At 33.5% G+C, this 17472-nt stretch overlaps 2 protein-coding genes across 7 annotated transcripts in view; one reads left to right on the plus strand and one right to left on the minus strand.

Annotated features, from left to right (window-relative positions):
• The first annotated feature begins 720 nt into the window (after positions 1-720).
• LOC131843724 (uncharacterized) lies at positions 721-9260 on the plus strand. 2 transcript variants are annotated; one of them, XM_059192445.1, is made up of 5 exons: positions 721-1190; positions 2741-2929; positions 3887-4201; positions 4955-6250; positions 6787-9260. In XM_059192445.1, exons 2-5 carry the CDS (start codon positions 2750-2752, stop codon positions 7003-7005), a joined length of 2010 nt encoding a protein of 669 aa, XP_059048428.1. In that variant the 5' UTR covers positions 721-1190; positions 2741-2749; the 3' UTR covers positions 7006-9260. The 2 variants fall into 2 exon arrangements, with proteins under 2 accessions (XP_059048428.1, XP_059048427.1); XM_059192444.1 differs by lacking the exon at positions 721-1190 and adding an exon at positions 1328-1452.
• An 855-nt stretch (positions 9261-10115) lies between these two features.
• Positions 10116-17472, minus strand: part of LOC131843725 (glycerol-3-phosphate acyltransferase 1, mitochondrial) — a 52764-nt gene continuing 45407 nt past the window's right edge. For all 5 annotated transcript variants that reach the window (XM_059192450.1, XM_059192449.1, XM_059192451.1 and 2 more), the window contains 10 exons: positions 16986-17078; positions 16586-16680; positions 15143-15378; positions 14312-14510; positions 13483-13667; positions 13022-13157; positions 12239-12441; positions 11606-11745; positions 10987-11159; positions 10116-10535 (listed from right to left, as the gene is read on the minus strand). In XM_059192450.1, the coding sequence (XP_059048433.1) occupies positions 10342-10535; positions 10987-11159; positions 11606-11745; positions 12239-12441; positions 13022-13157; positions 13483-13667; positions 14312-14510; positions 15143-15378; positions 16586-16680; positions 16986-17078 (1654 nt within the window). In that variant the 3' untranslated portion in view covers positions 10116-10341. The remainder of the gene's footprint in view (positions 10536-10986; positions 11160-11605; positions 11746-12238; positions 12442-13021; positions 13158-13482; positions 13668-14311; positions 14511-15142; positions 15379-16585; positions 16681-16985; positions 17079-17472) is intronic.

The raw sequence follows: 17472 nt of genomic DNA on the forward strand, positions 1-17472 counted from the left end.
TGTGTGTTCTGATGTGTCAGCATTTTCTTATACAACGAGTTCTTCTATCCGGGGTAGGACGCCTTAGAGTCTGTCATGGTGGGAGGCGTGTTCCGCGCCCTCTACAGGAATTATTATAACACTTAAGAACATATTTTGCACTGAACTATTAAGAAACTCAACAACATTTTTTGCATTGTGCGACTATATTATCTCAACAATTCAAGACATACAAAATACTCTAATCAAATTAAGAACATCAAAAACATGGAGACATGACTGTATGGGTTTAGTTCTCATTGCCTTTCCGTTAAAGGATAAACAGTACAAAAAAATCTCAGATATTAAAACCAAAATACAAAAACAATATTTTTTGTTTGTTTTTAATCTCGGTTGGTTATCCTTTCACGGAAAGGTAAAGGGAACTTAGCAGGTAAATTTAACCTACCAGCACCTGGCAACTTTGTTCCTACCATCTTCCATAATGGAGAAAATATGTGGTGGGAATTCGTTGTTGGAAATGGCGTTACGTCATTTTTTGGTGTAGCTAGAATAAAAGAATTACCCAATTACGCTCTTTTGATAAATGTAGTGTTGAGTAAAAATTTTACAGTTGCGTTATTAATGTGATCTAATTTTCTCATAATTTTATCAATATGTACAAGAAAATTTTAACAGATATATCTGTTAAAATTATTTACTCTCATAAACTAAGCTCTTATATTTATTAATTATTTGTACAATATATTCAAATATTGATTGTTCATTCTATGTGTATCTTTCTATCTGCCTTGCAGCAGAAAGGGAGTTTATTTTAACAGGAACTACGGAAAACAAATCAAAGATAACGAATAGGTCATGCTCTCGTTTTAGCATTAAGAAATAGATGATCCTTTCATAGTGGTCTTGATTTTTAATCTGAGCTTTTAATACTACTATTAATTAATAATCTATGTATGTATGTATTATCTTATAGACTAGTAATTATCGTGGTCCACTTGTTACAAAATCATCATCGTCACTTATTGACTATTGTATCTGTCTACTTTGTAAAAAAGAAGAAATTAATTTGTTTTTTTTGTATAATAGTTGTTCTGTAAAGACGTAAAATTCTTTTATTCCAATTTTTCTCGTAAAACCCTTCATACTTCTCTCTCACTTATTTCAACCGCGATACAACTTTCTTATTATGAATATGTCTCGGTTAAAGGGTGAGGATATTTTTTTTATTATGCTATTTGTAAAATAATATTTAATTTTTAAGTGTCTCTGCTTTCTACTTTATAATTTTTTTGGCAACTATAACAATTGTTTTGGCAACACTTCTTTTGTCTATGGTCGGGATTTCTGAAAAAAAATTTGAGCGATAACGATTTAATGTAATGTATTGCATTAAAGTCGTATATATAGTTATCCGACCGAAAGTCTAGTTTACTAATAGTAGTGACTGTTTCTTTTTATTTTCGGAAGATTGTGAGTACCTTTAAACTTTCTAATTATATTGCAACATTATATTTTTTTAAATAGATACGTTTTTAATAGATTTATATGTAATAATAATGAATTAATAGGGTATACGTTGACGGTGCCGGTACCCCAGTTATGATGATAGATGACTGTAAAGAGAGGTCAGTCCTGATATGGTACATTGGTAATTGCATAAAACCACTAGTCGCAGTTACTAATTAACCCCACCTTCTTTCCCTACTTTACATGAAGTGTGATGTTATCAGTGTTTTGCTGTTTCCTGTATTCGTTTACAGTTAAGGGTGTACCCACATTGTGGCTTAAGTCTGTCTTTTTAGGTCGGAATGTGATGTTCTAGGATTTAATCGTCAGTTTACTCGTATAATTTTTTTTTAAATTATATAGTACTAGCTATGCCCTATAAATTTCAAAATAAAACATAGCTTATGTGTTATATTATTATAAAGCTACATAAGCTATATTACTGTAAAGGTTCATCAATATTCGTTCAGTAGATTCTGCGTTAAAGAGTACTGAATAACAACATACTGGCGGAAGGGGTGGTGTAACGGCGCTGCCGTGAAAGATTGCCGTTGTCAGTGCCATGACCATAGAGACTATTTGATTTTATATTTTATTATTATTTCTTATATATGTTGAATTAAATAAATAAAGACATTGTTTTTAATTAGCTGAATAATCAGCTCTATTTAATATTAACAGAGTATTCTGCTAAATTAATATATACAGTCTGCATAATTGTAGTGTCTGATTGTAATAATGAAATAACCGTTTTTTACTACATGCATATGAATATAAATACGGTACATACACCAAACAAACAAAGATAATAAAAAACGTTAACTTTTATAATTAATATCTGTCTGTCTGTTTGTTCCGGTTAATCTTTGAAATGGCTGGACCGATTTTGACGGGACTTTTTTGGCAGGTAGTACATCAGCTATCTGCCAAAAAAGTCCCGTAAGGAGTAACATTGGCTACTTTAATTTTAGAAAAAATCTTTTATTTTGGATAAATAAAGTTAAATTCCACGCGGACGAAGTAGCGGGAATTTAACTTTCTTTCATTAGTTATCTTCATTCTTCTTTATATAATTTTAAACATTTGTTAATGGTATGTTAGTATAATTAATGATATCTTAGTCCTCTATTTTACAACAAGAATAATCAAACATTGTTTGCCTTTGTTCTCTTCTCTTTCTACATCAATTGTTGGTATGTAACATCAACATCTACTAACTAGTGTATTGTATTATATTTGCTTTTATTTTCAGATCAGAACGATGAAAAAATACAATAAGAACAGTATAATGACAAGTAACTTAGATATGCTGTGTCTCGTTTGTAATATTTACTTGAAAAGTACTCATGAGGCAGACATGCATATATTACTACCGATTCACAAAAAGAACTATTCCAAGACTGACTACATCGAGAAATATGAAGATGACCGTATTAAAAAGGTATGCCAAATTAATACTAGGAGTATATAAGCTACTATGGCGATTATTATATATCAGCATATTACTGATAGTATAGCATTTTTTAATTCATTATAAATTTGTAATATTTTATATTAATATTAATAGCAAACATAGTATTTGTTATCTAAAATGAGTCAGATTTATAAATAGGTACCACTCCTTATCAAACTATCTCTGTTGGCTGACGCTGGCCTTTGCAGCTTCATCGAACGAAACGGTATATAATGTAAATGTGAAATGCTAAATCACCTGATAGTCACTATGGTGGAAAAGAGATACTCTCACCTATATACATGAAGGTGGAAAGTGGCAACCGTCGCCCATACACAAGAAGAGCACCACGGGCACTACTTAATCGAACGACGCAACCCAGTACCCCTGGGGGTAAGAGGATTGTTAGTAATGTGGACTCATGACCCCATCACTAGCAATGTACCATGTCAGGTTGACCTCCACGCGGTTCCCCCTGGAAACCATCGTAATAAATTCCTGGTGAATTTGTTACGATGGGCTAACTGACCTGACTTCATGTTCATCTTATCATCCCACTGGTACCCCGCCAGCGTAAACCGCAGGCGGTTAGCGCAGGCGGGTGCATCATTATATTATCATCCGTAAAAAAAACCCAGCACCTCTCTTGTGTTTCCATTACGGAGGCTAAGTTGTTATGTCGTAACCTATTATTTCACTGCCCTGTGTCACCGTTCGACTGAAATACAGCCTACATAGCAGCTGCTTTGCGGGTGGCTGAAATGGGTGAGACAGGTACGCAGAACACTATGCGTTCATCTTAACAACCTCCACTGCACCTGTCAGCGTATACCGTTAACGCAGGCAGGTGCACCATTCGATTATCATCAATGAAAAAAATGCTTTATGCAGTATACCTCTGGCATTACGAGTTAGTACACTTATATTAAACTTTATGAATCACAGGTCTCAGTTGGATACTATTGCGAGATTTGCAATTTGCTGTTTCCAATTTTATCCAAAATAAATTTGCATATAAACGAGGAAAGTCATATAATGAACAAAAAATCCAACGTTTTGAAACGAGAAAGACACCACATATTAGCCTACGACGAACTGTTAATCGACGTCAAATCATGGCACGGCCTCAAAGACAATGCATGCTGTATATGCATCACGGAATTTCATAATGAAGATATTCACAAAACGCATATTTCTCACGTTATAAATTTAATACAGAAAAAAATTGTGTTTGGACCACACAAAGCTATTTACCGTCTGGTAAGTACGATGTTTCTAAATACATATGTATATGAATAACAATGAAACTGATCACTGCCTGTGTGACATGGAAGATATGTAGGTATATGAGAAAACAATTGATACGGTTGTAACATTAGCCTTCGTGGTCTAGAGGTTCAGCACACCGCCTTACATACGAGCTCGGGTTCGATTCTTCGCAAGGTACAAACATTTGTATTTTTGAGCATGATTGTTTGTTTCGGTCTGGGTGTTTTCTAGGTGTATTATGTATGTACTTACAAAAAAAAAATTATCTGTGCATTTATATCAGTTATTTAGTACCCATAACACAAGCTCTGCTTAGCTTGGAATTAGATGGCTCTGTGTGAATTGTCCTTAGATATTATTATGACATGGTCCGCCTGATGCTGAGCATCGATTACCATAGTATTTAAAGATGAATACTCTTCTGTCGGTCAAATCTCAAGTCATGGAATCTATTGAAGAAGTTTTTAATGTTGGAGCTTTAGTTTGTGCAACCTGTATATTCTATACATTATAAAATTATAATTGATAAGATAATTTTGTATAAATATGAGTATCTAATTATTATACATAAGTATGAATGTACATACTGTAATTTATAAAAAATAATCCAAAATATGGTCCCATTAATTTTATAAATACGACACTTTGTTGGTCTGTTTCTTTCTACGACTAAAATCGTATTGACATTTATGAAACAAGAAAAGTCTACATAGTACATAAACTGTTGTTTTAATATAATTTCAGGTCGATGATAACACTTATCAGTGTTTGATATGCAACAGTATATTGTCAAAAAATTTTATTGAGTCACATTTGAACGAAGCAATTCATCATGAGCATATGAAAAAATGCAGTGAATTATATAATGCTTTTATAAATAATAACGAAATCAAAATTCCTACGAATTTTTATGATGTTGACATTAAAAATGAAACCAAACTGCAGATTACTAATAACACGGTTAATTCTGATACATTACTTGTAGAATCTGAACATGAAATAGTAAGTGATCCGAAAATAAAACCAATTTCAGCTCAAATGGACGATAAACCAGAGGAAAAAGACTTTGAGGATTTTGACTTTAACAGTGACATTAAAAGAAGTGAAATTGGCTCTTCTAATATTATAAGTGACTTAACTACAAGCTATAATAATGATATCACTACTAAAGAAAGAAATCTGGACAAAATATTAGAGAATGTACAAAAATTCGAAAAAAATGAGGTGAACATAAATTTTGAAACTGAAACTGCATTTTGCAAGAAATGTTTTACAAACATAGATTTCAATTTTGTATCCATAAAAAAACATATTGATGAAAAAATACACACAGCCAAGGAAAGATTTCTGTCACATTACGTGCCGTTTCAATGTGAGGCAAAAACAAGTGAACCACTTAAGAAAACAGACAATAAACATAAAAACTTTACATCAGTGACGAATACTAGTACGACGAATGACATTAGTGCACCTATCGTTCCTTATTATTCTAAAGACTATGGGAATGTCAATGGAGACCGTAATAAAGGCAACGAAAATCACGAAGAATCAGATCAGAGTTCTATAGATGACAATATGGATATTAATGATGATTCCAACAAAGCAGAAAATGACCCAGTTACATATGCAAAAACAAATCACCTAACATATAATAAAAACAATCGCAACACATACTGCCGAATATGTGAAAAGAAATTTCCTTCATCCTTACACTCCATGAAAGAACATGTAAACGGCGCAAAACATAAAATGTTACTTTTAAAAAGTGAAATGACGGTATTGAAAAAGATATCGTCCCGTATATTTTTCGATGACGTCTCATTAACAAAGGATCTTGCTTTCATAAACAATAAATATTGTTTATCAAAGTTAAGTTTCTTTATGTTGTCTCCTGTTCATCCCTATATATTGAAATGCGATATCTGCGAAATTCTTTTATATGAAGAACAGGCATCATCACATGTTAAATCTGACAGTCATTCTACGGTTTTTAGAGATATACCTGTGGTGACGTCATTGACGAATGAATTTGTCAGACAGGTAAGTTTATTGATATATTACTTGAAATACATTATTTTGTATACTTACAAATAATGAATTGATAACCATAGAATAGACATATAGTATCATAGATTAAAAATATGCGCTTTGCTAACGGTTTACGCTTTCGGGACACCAGTGGAGGTCGGTAGAATGAGCATAAGATCAGGTCAGTTAGGCCGGCGTGACGAATTAAACAGGAATTTGTGAAGATGGTTTCGATGGGGAACCGCGTGGAGGTCAACCTGACATGATATTGCAAGCAATGGGGTCTTCAGTCAACCATCACTAACTATGTAATAATATATTACACAGGGGCTGTGTAGTATATTATTACATAGTTAAATATGAATTTTATAACAAGAGCATGAAATCTTTTAAGGAATAATCCTAAAATTGCCATATTTTGATTATATTTTATGGATTTTTTTAAATGTCATGTCCAAAAGCCAGTCTTACTTATTTTATGCTGATATATTAAATATTGTTTTTGATTTTAATATTTTTATATATTAATAAAGTAATAATTGATTCAGGCGACATCTGGAATGTTCCACTGCGGTTTTTGCAACCACTATATTAATGGCTGGATAAACCTTAATACTCATTTGAAAACTGAAGATCACATCAAGCAGGCATCTAAATTTCAGAGATTACTTCTCATCTATTTGCCTAGACTAAGAGAATACAAGCTACAACAAATGAGGCAAAATAATTATACACTTAATTTATATAAACATTTTCTTTTTAATTAAGTCTTATTTAAATAAAAAATATTAACATTAAAAAATACTGTTGTTAAAATATTGGACAATTTACATATATTCTTAATTGTAACATTTTACTGTATTTTCAGCGAGTATTTTGGCTATCAATAACGTTATATGCTATTATTTTCTCTGAAATGATATTCCACTTCTAAGGTACTATCAAATGGAATACCTAATAATTTATGTATAAAAAAGCGATAAGCATTTATGGGAGAATTTAGATTATCTGATGATGACTTTAAAAATAATGTGATAATTATAATTATAAAATAAAACATAGAATATTTACAAACATTGTTTATTATTCTTATTGTTCATTTTCTTTTTCCATATCTTTGCATGCCAAAACTATATCTATCTAAAAGAGTATTACAACATTGTTTATTTAGTCTGTACCACGATGCACAATAATGCGAAGGTACTGTAAGCTTTCGGCACAATTTGCATGCTGACGTTGAAATATTCCAAGTCCTAAAGTCAATAGACTTGTAAAAATAGTATTTCAGCAACTCTTTAGAAGTAAATGAAATTTTTAATGACTCTGGATGGGATAAATCAAGTCAGAGAATTAAGAAATACCCAATTATATTACAGACTTTTTCGAGATGAAGTATGTACGGTCAGTCTTTGTATTAAAGTTATCATTGATTGCTATAATTGCTTTGCGGGTGGTAATTTATGCTAAAAACTTTATGCTGTGTAAAATCTTTAAGCCATCCATTAAAGATTTCTAATAAAACCTTTAGTAGCGAGCGTTTCTGTGTTAAATTATTCCAAATACAATTTATTGCAAAAATAAAAAATAAGTTTATATTCATTACCAACACTTCTGTTGGAAATAGAATATCTTTAGGCATTTCCAATTCTATCAAAATCAGTTTGCAGAATAAAACAAAGACTGACTTTGGTGACATGACCATAGATAGCGAGAGTTACATATTCAGCACTAAACCAGTTTATTAGGATTTGCTTTCGTAGATGCCATTTCATTATTTAGTAAAACATTGTTAAGGTGAAAACGACGAAACCTGCTTCTTTATAATGTTATATGCAACCTAATTCATATTCTATTCTCAGGGTTTCAATATTATTTGTAAGGTACTGAGAGGACATGTTACTGGAATGACAAACATGCTAACGACATACTTAATGTTAAGTGGTAACCTGTATACACTACAAGCAGATATATCATGTAATGTGATTTCCGTGGTACCACTCATTCGTTACCATACCGGAGAACTTGTATGTTATGCTTTCGTACCTACAATTTACTACTATATATCTCTCTTAAACGAATCACGTTTTATACTGCAAGTTGTTTGCTTGCTAAAATAGGTAAAGCCGAGGTTCCCACGGAAACATCTTTGCAGAAAGTCTACCTTTGCTGAACTATGGATTTGTAACTCCTTTATCGGTTCTATCGTGGGATTTTTTTTGTATTTGTCATTAAATTATGTCAGTTATTGTAAATTTGCATACAATTTTATACATTCTCTTCTGTATAAAAATTAAATTCCCGCAGACCACCTTTGACTTTCGGACACGTGAGATGTGTCTATTAGCAAAGAACTAATATCTCGAACAATGGCTAACACATAGGAAAGTTACCTTTTACTTCACAGATATGTTAATAAATTTGAGGTACAACTCATGCTATAGTTTGATATTCCGAATATTTAATATCCGTAATTAGTATATTTTGATTGAATAAACGCTCCGAGGATCCTCTTCGACTGCGCAGACCATTAGGAGCGAACAATTGATTATTCCCTATCTTTAGATACTGCTTAATGTTTACATTTATAAAATGCATCACAGTTAACACGTACATATATTTTTAGCCATAATCTTCGAGTTTGCTTAATAATATCCAAAGTTTTAATATTTATATTACTACTATATTTCTTTAGAAACATACCACGAATGACTAATCTATGAACCTTTGCCAGGTGCCAAGTATTTTATTCTACTACCTCCTTTTTCATAGATACATTTTTTACGTATACTTATCCAATTGATAATAACGACGAACATAATCTGAAAAGCAACGATTCTATATTGCTCTCTAATAAATTGAATCTACATTTGCGTATAGGTAAATCTTCTAACATCATTAGAAAATTGTGTCATGATATCGTACGAACAAGAATCAATATAAGCAATTCAGTTTATCATTCAATAACGTGATGTCAAAATCGTCGGCAGATACCATTATCTGGACAGGCTTGCAACTTGTGATAATAAATTTAAATATCTTCAATTCTTAATTCATCTGTGAAATAATTATTAAAAAAGTAGAAAATCTTTTAGAAAACATTATTTTTATTGCAACATAACATTTCAATGTATGTAAATATAATTTAAGAATATAAATCTTTTATGTTTACTTTTAATGTAATTATAAACTCAATCAAGTCGTTTGACAACAATATTCAGAGCTACGCCGTACAATTCAATGCTATACATGTCAAACCAATACAAATAGTTATGGGTACGATTTTAATAACCTGGTACAAACAGCATAAAAAATGCATAATTAAACACTAACTACAACTGCCAAATGAGGCTGTCCTTATATTACCACACTATAACGCCAATTGTACTTTATCAGTACATTGTATATACGTCATTGTACAATTATAACATACAAAATGTAACAGGTGTGAGATTAGTCTAAATATCACCCATTATAGGAGTTACCCTAAGACCGGCCACAGCGACCGGTCGAGTATAACACAAATATAGACTTAAATAAATGTCTCAATCCGTATCCAGTAACGTCGTCGTAGCATCGAGAAGCGTTACAAGAGCTGCCTATATAATAAAAATCAAACTGATCGCTGTCTTAATTATAATAAAAATCGACTTTTTCAATGTAATATAACTAAAAAAAAATATGTTATGATTTTTTCACACCAAATTACTTCAAGGATATGTTACATTTTCTGTAACATTAATCTTCTTGTTATACATCTAATTACCTGAACATTATATTTCATACAAAATATGCTAGAATAAAGGAAACATCGTGACAGGCTCTTGATAACGACAGGTAAATAGGTATGCATCTGTTTAATTCTATATCCATGATGCGATTCAATATGACTTAAACTCTAACACCAAAAAGTCACAAATCACTGGTCAAGAAATAGTCAATCCGCAATTCAAAACAACCGAACACTAACGGCTACCATAGTAAAGCACTAGTAAACACTTGGTGACATGTCAGTGAAATATCACAGATGAAGTCCTAGAGGTCAACGTCCCGCGTTCCCGTCAATGCAAGTTTAGAAAATGCCTCCTGTGAACCGACTTGCGAAATCAATCGGCTAATAAGGGCGTGTCCACATTATATCTGTAGATAGTTGAGCAGACCTGATCGAGTGCTTGCCGATCGGCGAATGGCGTACATAGACGCAGCTTTCGTTTCCTACCCTCCGAGTACATTTCCAGCACGCCCCACTGTCGCAATAATCGCAAACAATTCCGGATGGCGTCTGTTGATACCGCTTCGCCTGTAAATAATGGCAATTGATTTTTTAACGTCGACTAAATAAAGTATCAAATTGTGGAGAAATAAATAATATTAGTTAAACTATTTTAGATATTACGATGCTATATTAATTGAACACAACAAATTTACTAATGTTTTCTATGACTATTTATTAATATATTTTATCGAATTAGATGTTTAATGCGGATGTCCATTTAATAAAAAAGTATGTCTAGTAAAATTAGTATATCTGAGAACATAAATATTTAGTGCGAAACTTTGACTACCGTCCGTAGTCTAACAGTTTACGCCCGGTTTGAAGGCTTTTGCATGTTTACCATTATTGTAGTATAAAAAAAAATATAGTAGTATCATAAAATACAATTAGCCAAATTTTGTTCTGTATCACGAATTTCCCAGTGAAATGTATAGTTACTTGCTAAGTCATGTAGAGAAACAAGAATATCACGTACCGTATATCATTTTGTTGTCCGCGAAACTGTCGGTGAGGTTCTGTAATGTGGTTTGCACTAGCTCATTCATGGGGCCATCGAAACCATCCGCATCAGCTGCTTGAGTCATCAGACAATGACAACTGGCTGTATATGCTTCTACCAGTGGACGAATCGTTCGCAATAGTCGACGGCTGTAACATATTAATATTTAATTATGAAGTTTAAATAAACCAATCGCATAATACTACTGATTAGACCACGAATTCATACCCGCTATGGTATTTGAAACAACAATAGTTCATAACGTTTTGGTTTATATAGCGGTACAATTGAAATTTTCCTATATAATATACATTTCTCTTGTCACTGGGGTCAGCTCTGATCATTATGTATTATTAGCTGTGTTCGCGGTTACACTCGCGTGAATTTTATAGCCTATATATGTAATTTTGATGTATAAGCTATATTATTGTAATAGTTTTTACGTGAAACAGTAACAAATATCCATCCATCTACCCAACCATACTCATAATCCAATCATCCAAAACTTCTGCGTTTATAATAATAGTAAGAAATATGATTTTTTTAACTCAAGTGACTACATATTTAATTATAATGTCAATGATACTTTACTAACCGTTCAGCGAGTGCGTCGGCAGACTGTGAGATCCTGTACTTGATGTGTCGCGCGGGGTCTGGCCGGTCCTCCTCGTCCTCGTCTTCCAACCGTTTGGCGAACCGGCGAGACCATTTCTGCTCATCCAGACCTTCATTGAGCTGTAATTACCAAACGTTTATTTCTTGAAAATTATAAATCAACTTACGTATCAGTTCGTTACGGGTGTGAGGTGGGAGGATATTAATAATGGACTGACTAGAGAAGTTGTTAATTTCTAGCAAATTGTCACAATGGATTATGTGATCTAATTTCGTATTTTATTTAAATAATATAATGCTAATAATCACTAAAAAAATAGAAATATTCAGCGAAATTTCGACACACAATCTTGTACACGCCATCATAAAAAGCAGGGCCCCTACTACAGGTATTAGAAAAGTATAGAGTATGTATGACTATCAGTATCAATATACAGTATCTTTTTTATTAATACTGATAATATATAGAAAAAAATGTTACTTGTAAATTATTGCACTGTCTTACTTGTAAATGTAAATGATTGCAGTGTGCGAATGCTATGCCATCTAGATCGGCAAATAAATATTGAGAGATGAACTCACAGTATAGTTATATATCACACACGACATTTACCTCTATTGTGTGTAACACATCGTCGGCGACCAGTCCGTCTATAGCGTCTAACATTTTCTCCTCTATCCTGTGACAAGGTGGGCACAGTATGAACTCCTGACTGAGTACTTCACACAATTGTAATGCCGACTCCATTAATTCCGTGTGATAAATTACCTCCTGGTCTGCATTGGGTTGTCGTAGTATACTTTCTAATGCAGTTGCTGAGAAGAAAAATTGTACATTTAAGTTAAGATGAAGAGATTTACGTATTGAAAAGGAGTTCAATAATAAATAATTATAAATACATATAATTTTATGATAGTGTAGAATACCAGATATCGCATTATTTTTAAATTGACCCGGAATCTACTTAGTATGCCTTCTTCAACCTATCACATTGGTCGTCTCAATGAAGCAGCTGTGTAATCAGCGTAGACTTATATAATATGACTGATATTATTATTTCACAATTTAAAAATGATTATAAATTGAAACCATACTAAATTTTATCTCCTTATTTTTAATACATACATCCGATTTCAAAAATTACTTGCAGCTTTTACACCACAATCTGTTCTCAACGCAGTAGATTTATTTGTGTGTGTAGTTCAAATATTACTTTTGTGACATAAATCAAACACTTCCATTCAATTTAAACCACTCTGTATACAGAAATACGCTTCTGAATACAGAATGTTTATTCATTTACTAATTTTCCAATCAAAAGTCAATGATAGTAAGAGACATAGAGGTTACCAAGCTGTGCTTAATACACAGAGGTGTATGTGTAGTGTGCGTTACCTATAATGGCGGAGGGTGCGTAGTGTGCGACGAGCGCGTTGGCGTAGTAGGCGAGTTCGAGCGACGCCGCCACGCTGGGCTGCGGCCGCGCGGTTCCGCTCTCGCGCCTCACCAGCCCGCGGCCCAGCATCTCCAGCTGGGGACACCCACATAACGTTAATAATAATAATTGTTAGTAAGCAATGGGGTCATCAGTCCACACATGTACAATGTCAGATTGACTTCCACGCGGTTACTTAGTTTCAGGTTAATTCATAACTTTAGGCCACAATTAATACGTTTATTACTAAATTTTTAATGTTAACACTCGTTCATAAGGCAAATAAAAGATATTTAATATTTTATACCTAAAAACGCAAACGCACGCAAACTCTGATACCTTTGTTTTTCCGTTAGAGGATATACAGAACCAAAAAAAAAACAAGCAAGCTCTGAACGGGCGGACTGCAGCCAGTACTTACGGCGTGTCGCGTGGCGACGGCCCCGTCGGCAGTGTATCCGAGGTCGCGGCCGGCGGCCCTGAGGCGGGCGGCGCGGCGTCCGACGCTGTCGTACAGCTGGTGTACGCTGCAGCCGCGCCGCTGCTCCGTCAGCAGCACGTACGCCACGACGTTCGTGCACATCAGTGCGGTCGCTTGAGCCGCGTCTGGACGTACACATAAAATAAGTACCTGTCGACGGGCCGTCCATTAATCACTTGACGTTTACCGAGTACAGAGGCAGTATGGGCTAAATCCTATTTATTACCTTTTCTTGAGATGAAAATACCCGAACCAAAAAAAAATTACGGATATTTTTTGCATTTTTTGACCTTCTACCGCTTGGTGATACGTAACTAATGAGGTTTAAAACTACCCCCGAAAAATCACGTAAATTTTTTAGTACTTACAAAGAAGCTAATATTTTTCTTATATCTCGTGATTTTTACCGAACACTCTCTCCCACCCTTCGTGCCTTACGTGATTAATGGAAGGCCCCCATTGTTGTTCGCATAACACTATAAATCATCATAACGAGACCTAATTAGAAGTACCCATGCGTAATTTAATTCCTTATTTGACTCCCTATAACCTGAATAATATCGACAGAAGGTAAAGGTATTACAGAATAAGATTAATGTCACCGTAACCCTCTCGAATGTAACGTATGAGTCCTACCAAGAGTGTCAGATCTATATATACGATACGGTTACCGCTTACCAACAGGTAGGAAAAGTCAGCATGTTTGCCGTTCAAATTACATAAAAAAACTTACACAAGACTCAATGTATGTTCACACCAACATTCTTACCATAGACTAGATGCCTGCCGATTGCCTCCACCATCATTTTGTGGTCTGTGGTGACGTCAGCACCGTATAGACTAGAGTGACTGTGATTATATAGAATTTGCCTGTCGAGATTCACTGATAGATTGTTGTTGGGTGGGGTCAACGGCCGCTCAATGGGTGACTTGAGGTAGTTGTACTTTTGGAATGACGTCACGAGTTCCTATAAAAAGAAATTACACCTTAATATTCCTCGCCATATTGATCCTAATATAAAGCATTTACATAAGTGTAATATTATAATGCAATATTCAAAGTTATGTAAATGGACTATGTAGCTTATGGTCTCTTTTATTGGATTGATATTACAATAACTTTCATAGAGATTAACATGCAAGTGGCCAGTGCATATGTTTTTTAACATATTTTATTTTTTATTTATTTATTTAAACTTTAATGCACAAAATTTTAAAGTATATATGGCGGACTTAACTCCATGCCGCATTATCTACCTTAATATTCTTATCATTATTAGGGATAGTTTTGGAAGATATGTAAATGACTATTAAAATATTTAAATTTTAGTGTAATTTTTCAAGTTCTTTTAAGAAACGAATCTCATACAGAAAAGTATACTTTATAATTTTAAAGTTGCTGTTTACAATATCTTTTAACATAATAGATATAGGTATATTTATCTATATATCTAAATAAAATGATCTTATAATAAAAAAAGACACAATAATCTATTTTATATCACCAATCTACATGCTTTAAAATAACAATATTCATATAATAAACAAGATATTAAAACACAAACTCGTTTAAATGCAAACAATATATATGTGTAATTACCTTAAGTGATATAGGCTGATTGAAATCCACCCTGATACTGCCGTGGTTTGTGTTCAGCGTCCGCCATATTCCTCTAAACGCAGACCAGAATGTCTCCATTTGTTTGGGCATGCCGAGCTGCTCCCTTACGAAGTTCCCGTCCACCAGTTTGTCGTAGTTGAGGGTTACGGGCACTAGTAACGCGTCATCAATGGTACCGTCGAGATACGCGTCCATTATCACAGAGAGGATGCCCGCTGTGAATATTTATTCAATCTTTATATAATTAAATTTAACGACGGCGACGGTGTTCTAGCGGTTTAGCATACCGCTTTACTGCCCACGGTCACGGGTTCGGTTCTTTGCACGGTACAAACATTATGTATGAGTTTACAAAAACTATACCTAATTATTTATATCAGTTGTTTAGCCATAACACAAGCTCTGCTTACTTTGGGACTACACAAGGCAAAATTATGTGAATAAGAGGTCCTCACTATTATTAACAGAATTTTCTTTTGGTAGTTAAAAAGAAAAATAAAAACCGAAATGCCATTAATAAATCAATCGGAATAAATATATTTTTGTAAAAAATAATAATTTCGCCTATATCTTTGCGTTATGCAATACAAACAGAAATATGAGTGTAAAAGGCCACTGTGGGTAACACTTCTCATGCACATGAACAGCCGGTTAGTATTATGAAAAAAAAGAATCATTTAAATTTACTCCGGATTGTACGTTTCCACTATAACAATAAATACATATCACATCTTACCGGCTGTATAATCTTGATATCCAGGTAGGCATGCGTATATTACATTATATTTAATACATTTGAAGGTTTAATAGACGTATATTATACTATTACTGTAATCCTATAAAATGGTAACAATCGTTGAATATCTATTTTCCATTTAATCATCCACGATAGAGCACTAAATGTCAGTTGATATCGTAGTGTATATAACTTTAAACTTATGTTTTGTTCACAGTACGTAATCAATGGGAAATTCCCGCTAGAAAGGATGTGATAACACTATCTATGGAGTATATAGGTATGTAATAATTATATGATTTCAGTATAGGGAAATCCAGGGTGGGTGCCGGTCCTGTTTTCTAATTGTGCAATAGGGGCGACTGATGAGATACCATCGACAATTATTATTTTTATTACACTACATCGAGAATCGAGTATCGAGTATCGATAAATGAGGGTCCCCTAGGGCATCATGGTTTAATACATTGCATACAGGCATTGCCGGTGAGTAACGGCGTCCTGGGGGAAACCTCAAAAAAAGCACTTGCTATGAATCATTTTATAAACAAAAGCTTCTAATGTACAAGTTTCATTTTATATGGTTTTATTGAAGTTCTTTCTTAGCCGAACGAGTCATTGTTTGCTTTTTTTGCTAAATACGAATATCACACATTAAATCGTCATAATCTTTAAATAAGAAATACCTTTGGGCGGCTGTGGTTTGCCGGTTCTTGTCCGACCACCTTCTATGAAGAACTCCATATTATTATTTGCAGCTAAACTATTTAATATATACGACCTGAAATAAAAAAATAAATAAAAACACCACATCTACAGTTAGTATACTACTGAATGCGAGACATAAATATAGAGTTTCATTTGCATACGGTCCAAATAATTAGTAATTACTTTTTTGGGTTCAATAATACAGTTTTTTTTGTTAGATTTTGTCACTATGGACACGAACAAACCCATATTACCAATAACTTTACATAAGGTCAATTTACTTGACGAATAATTGACCACAAAGTCGACGAGCGATTTGGCGTTTAAAAAGGTCATAGATCAATGAAATCTGAAATATACGTGCTTAATACCACATACCTAAGAGCTGTTTTGTAAATTTGATCACTGTGACCTTCCGAGCCTTCTGTATTACGTCTGATGAAAAATGCACCGCATCCACGTAGAAACCATCTGAAAAATTTAATTAATTAATTAATCAATCAAATCAAATCAAAATATCTTTATTCATGTCCATATCATAATAGTCTTTATCCAGACTATTATGATATGTCAAATGTAACCGTCAGTTAGGAGCTAAGAAGAACAGACAAGAAATTCAATTCCTGTTCTATTCAATTGAGCTTGTACATATATAGAAAATTACAAATTTATTTTTATTTCCATTTGACAGAACAGAACTATCAAAATCGGGTCATAATAACTGTTCCCCGAAGATCTCTACGAGTTGGGTTTTAACATGTAATCAACCGCACTGTATAAGGTGCCAAATATCGGAAATAATAAGTTGTAAACACCTATCCTGACTGTTAGTGTTATCTAAAGTAAGAAGCACGAGATGAGGTTT

The sequence above is a fragment of the Achroia grisella genome, unplaced genomic scaffold, assembly GCF_030625045.1.
Source record: "Achroia grisella isolate CSIRO2021 unplaced genomic scaffold, CSIRO_AGI_Agris_v1 utg3288, whole genome shotgun sequence".
NCBI classification, from domain to species: domain Eukaryota; kingdom Metazoa; phylum Arthropoda; class Insecta; order Lepidoptera; family Pyralidae; genus Achroia; species Achroia grisella.

Coding starts and splice junctions, on each gene's coding strand:
- LOC131843724 (XM_059192445.1), top strand. CDS start 2,750: ATGAAAAAATACAATAAGAACAGTATAATGACAAGTAACTTAGATATG. Junction 2,930..3,886: donor AAGATGACCGTATTAAAAAG/GTATGCCAAATT, acceptor TATGAATCACAG/GTCTCAGTTGGATACTATTG. Junction 6,251..6,786: donor CGAATGAATTTGTCAGACAG/GTAAGTTTATTG, acceptor TAATTGATTCAG/GCGACATCTGGAATGTTCCA.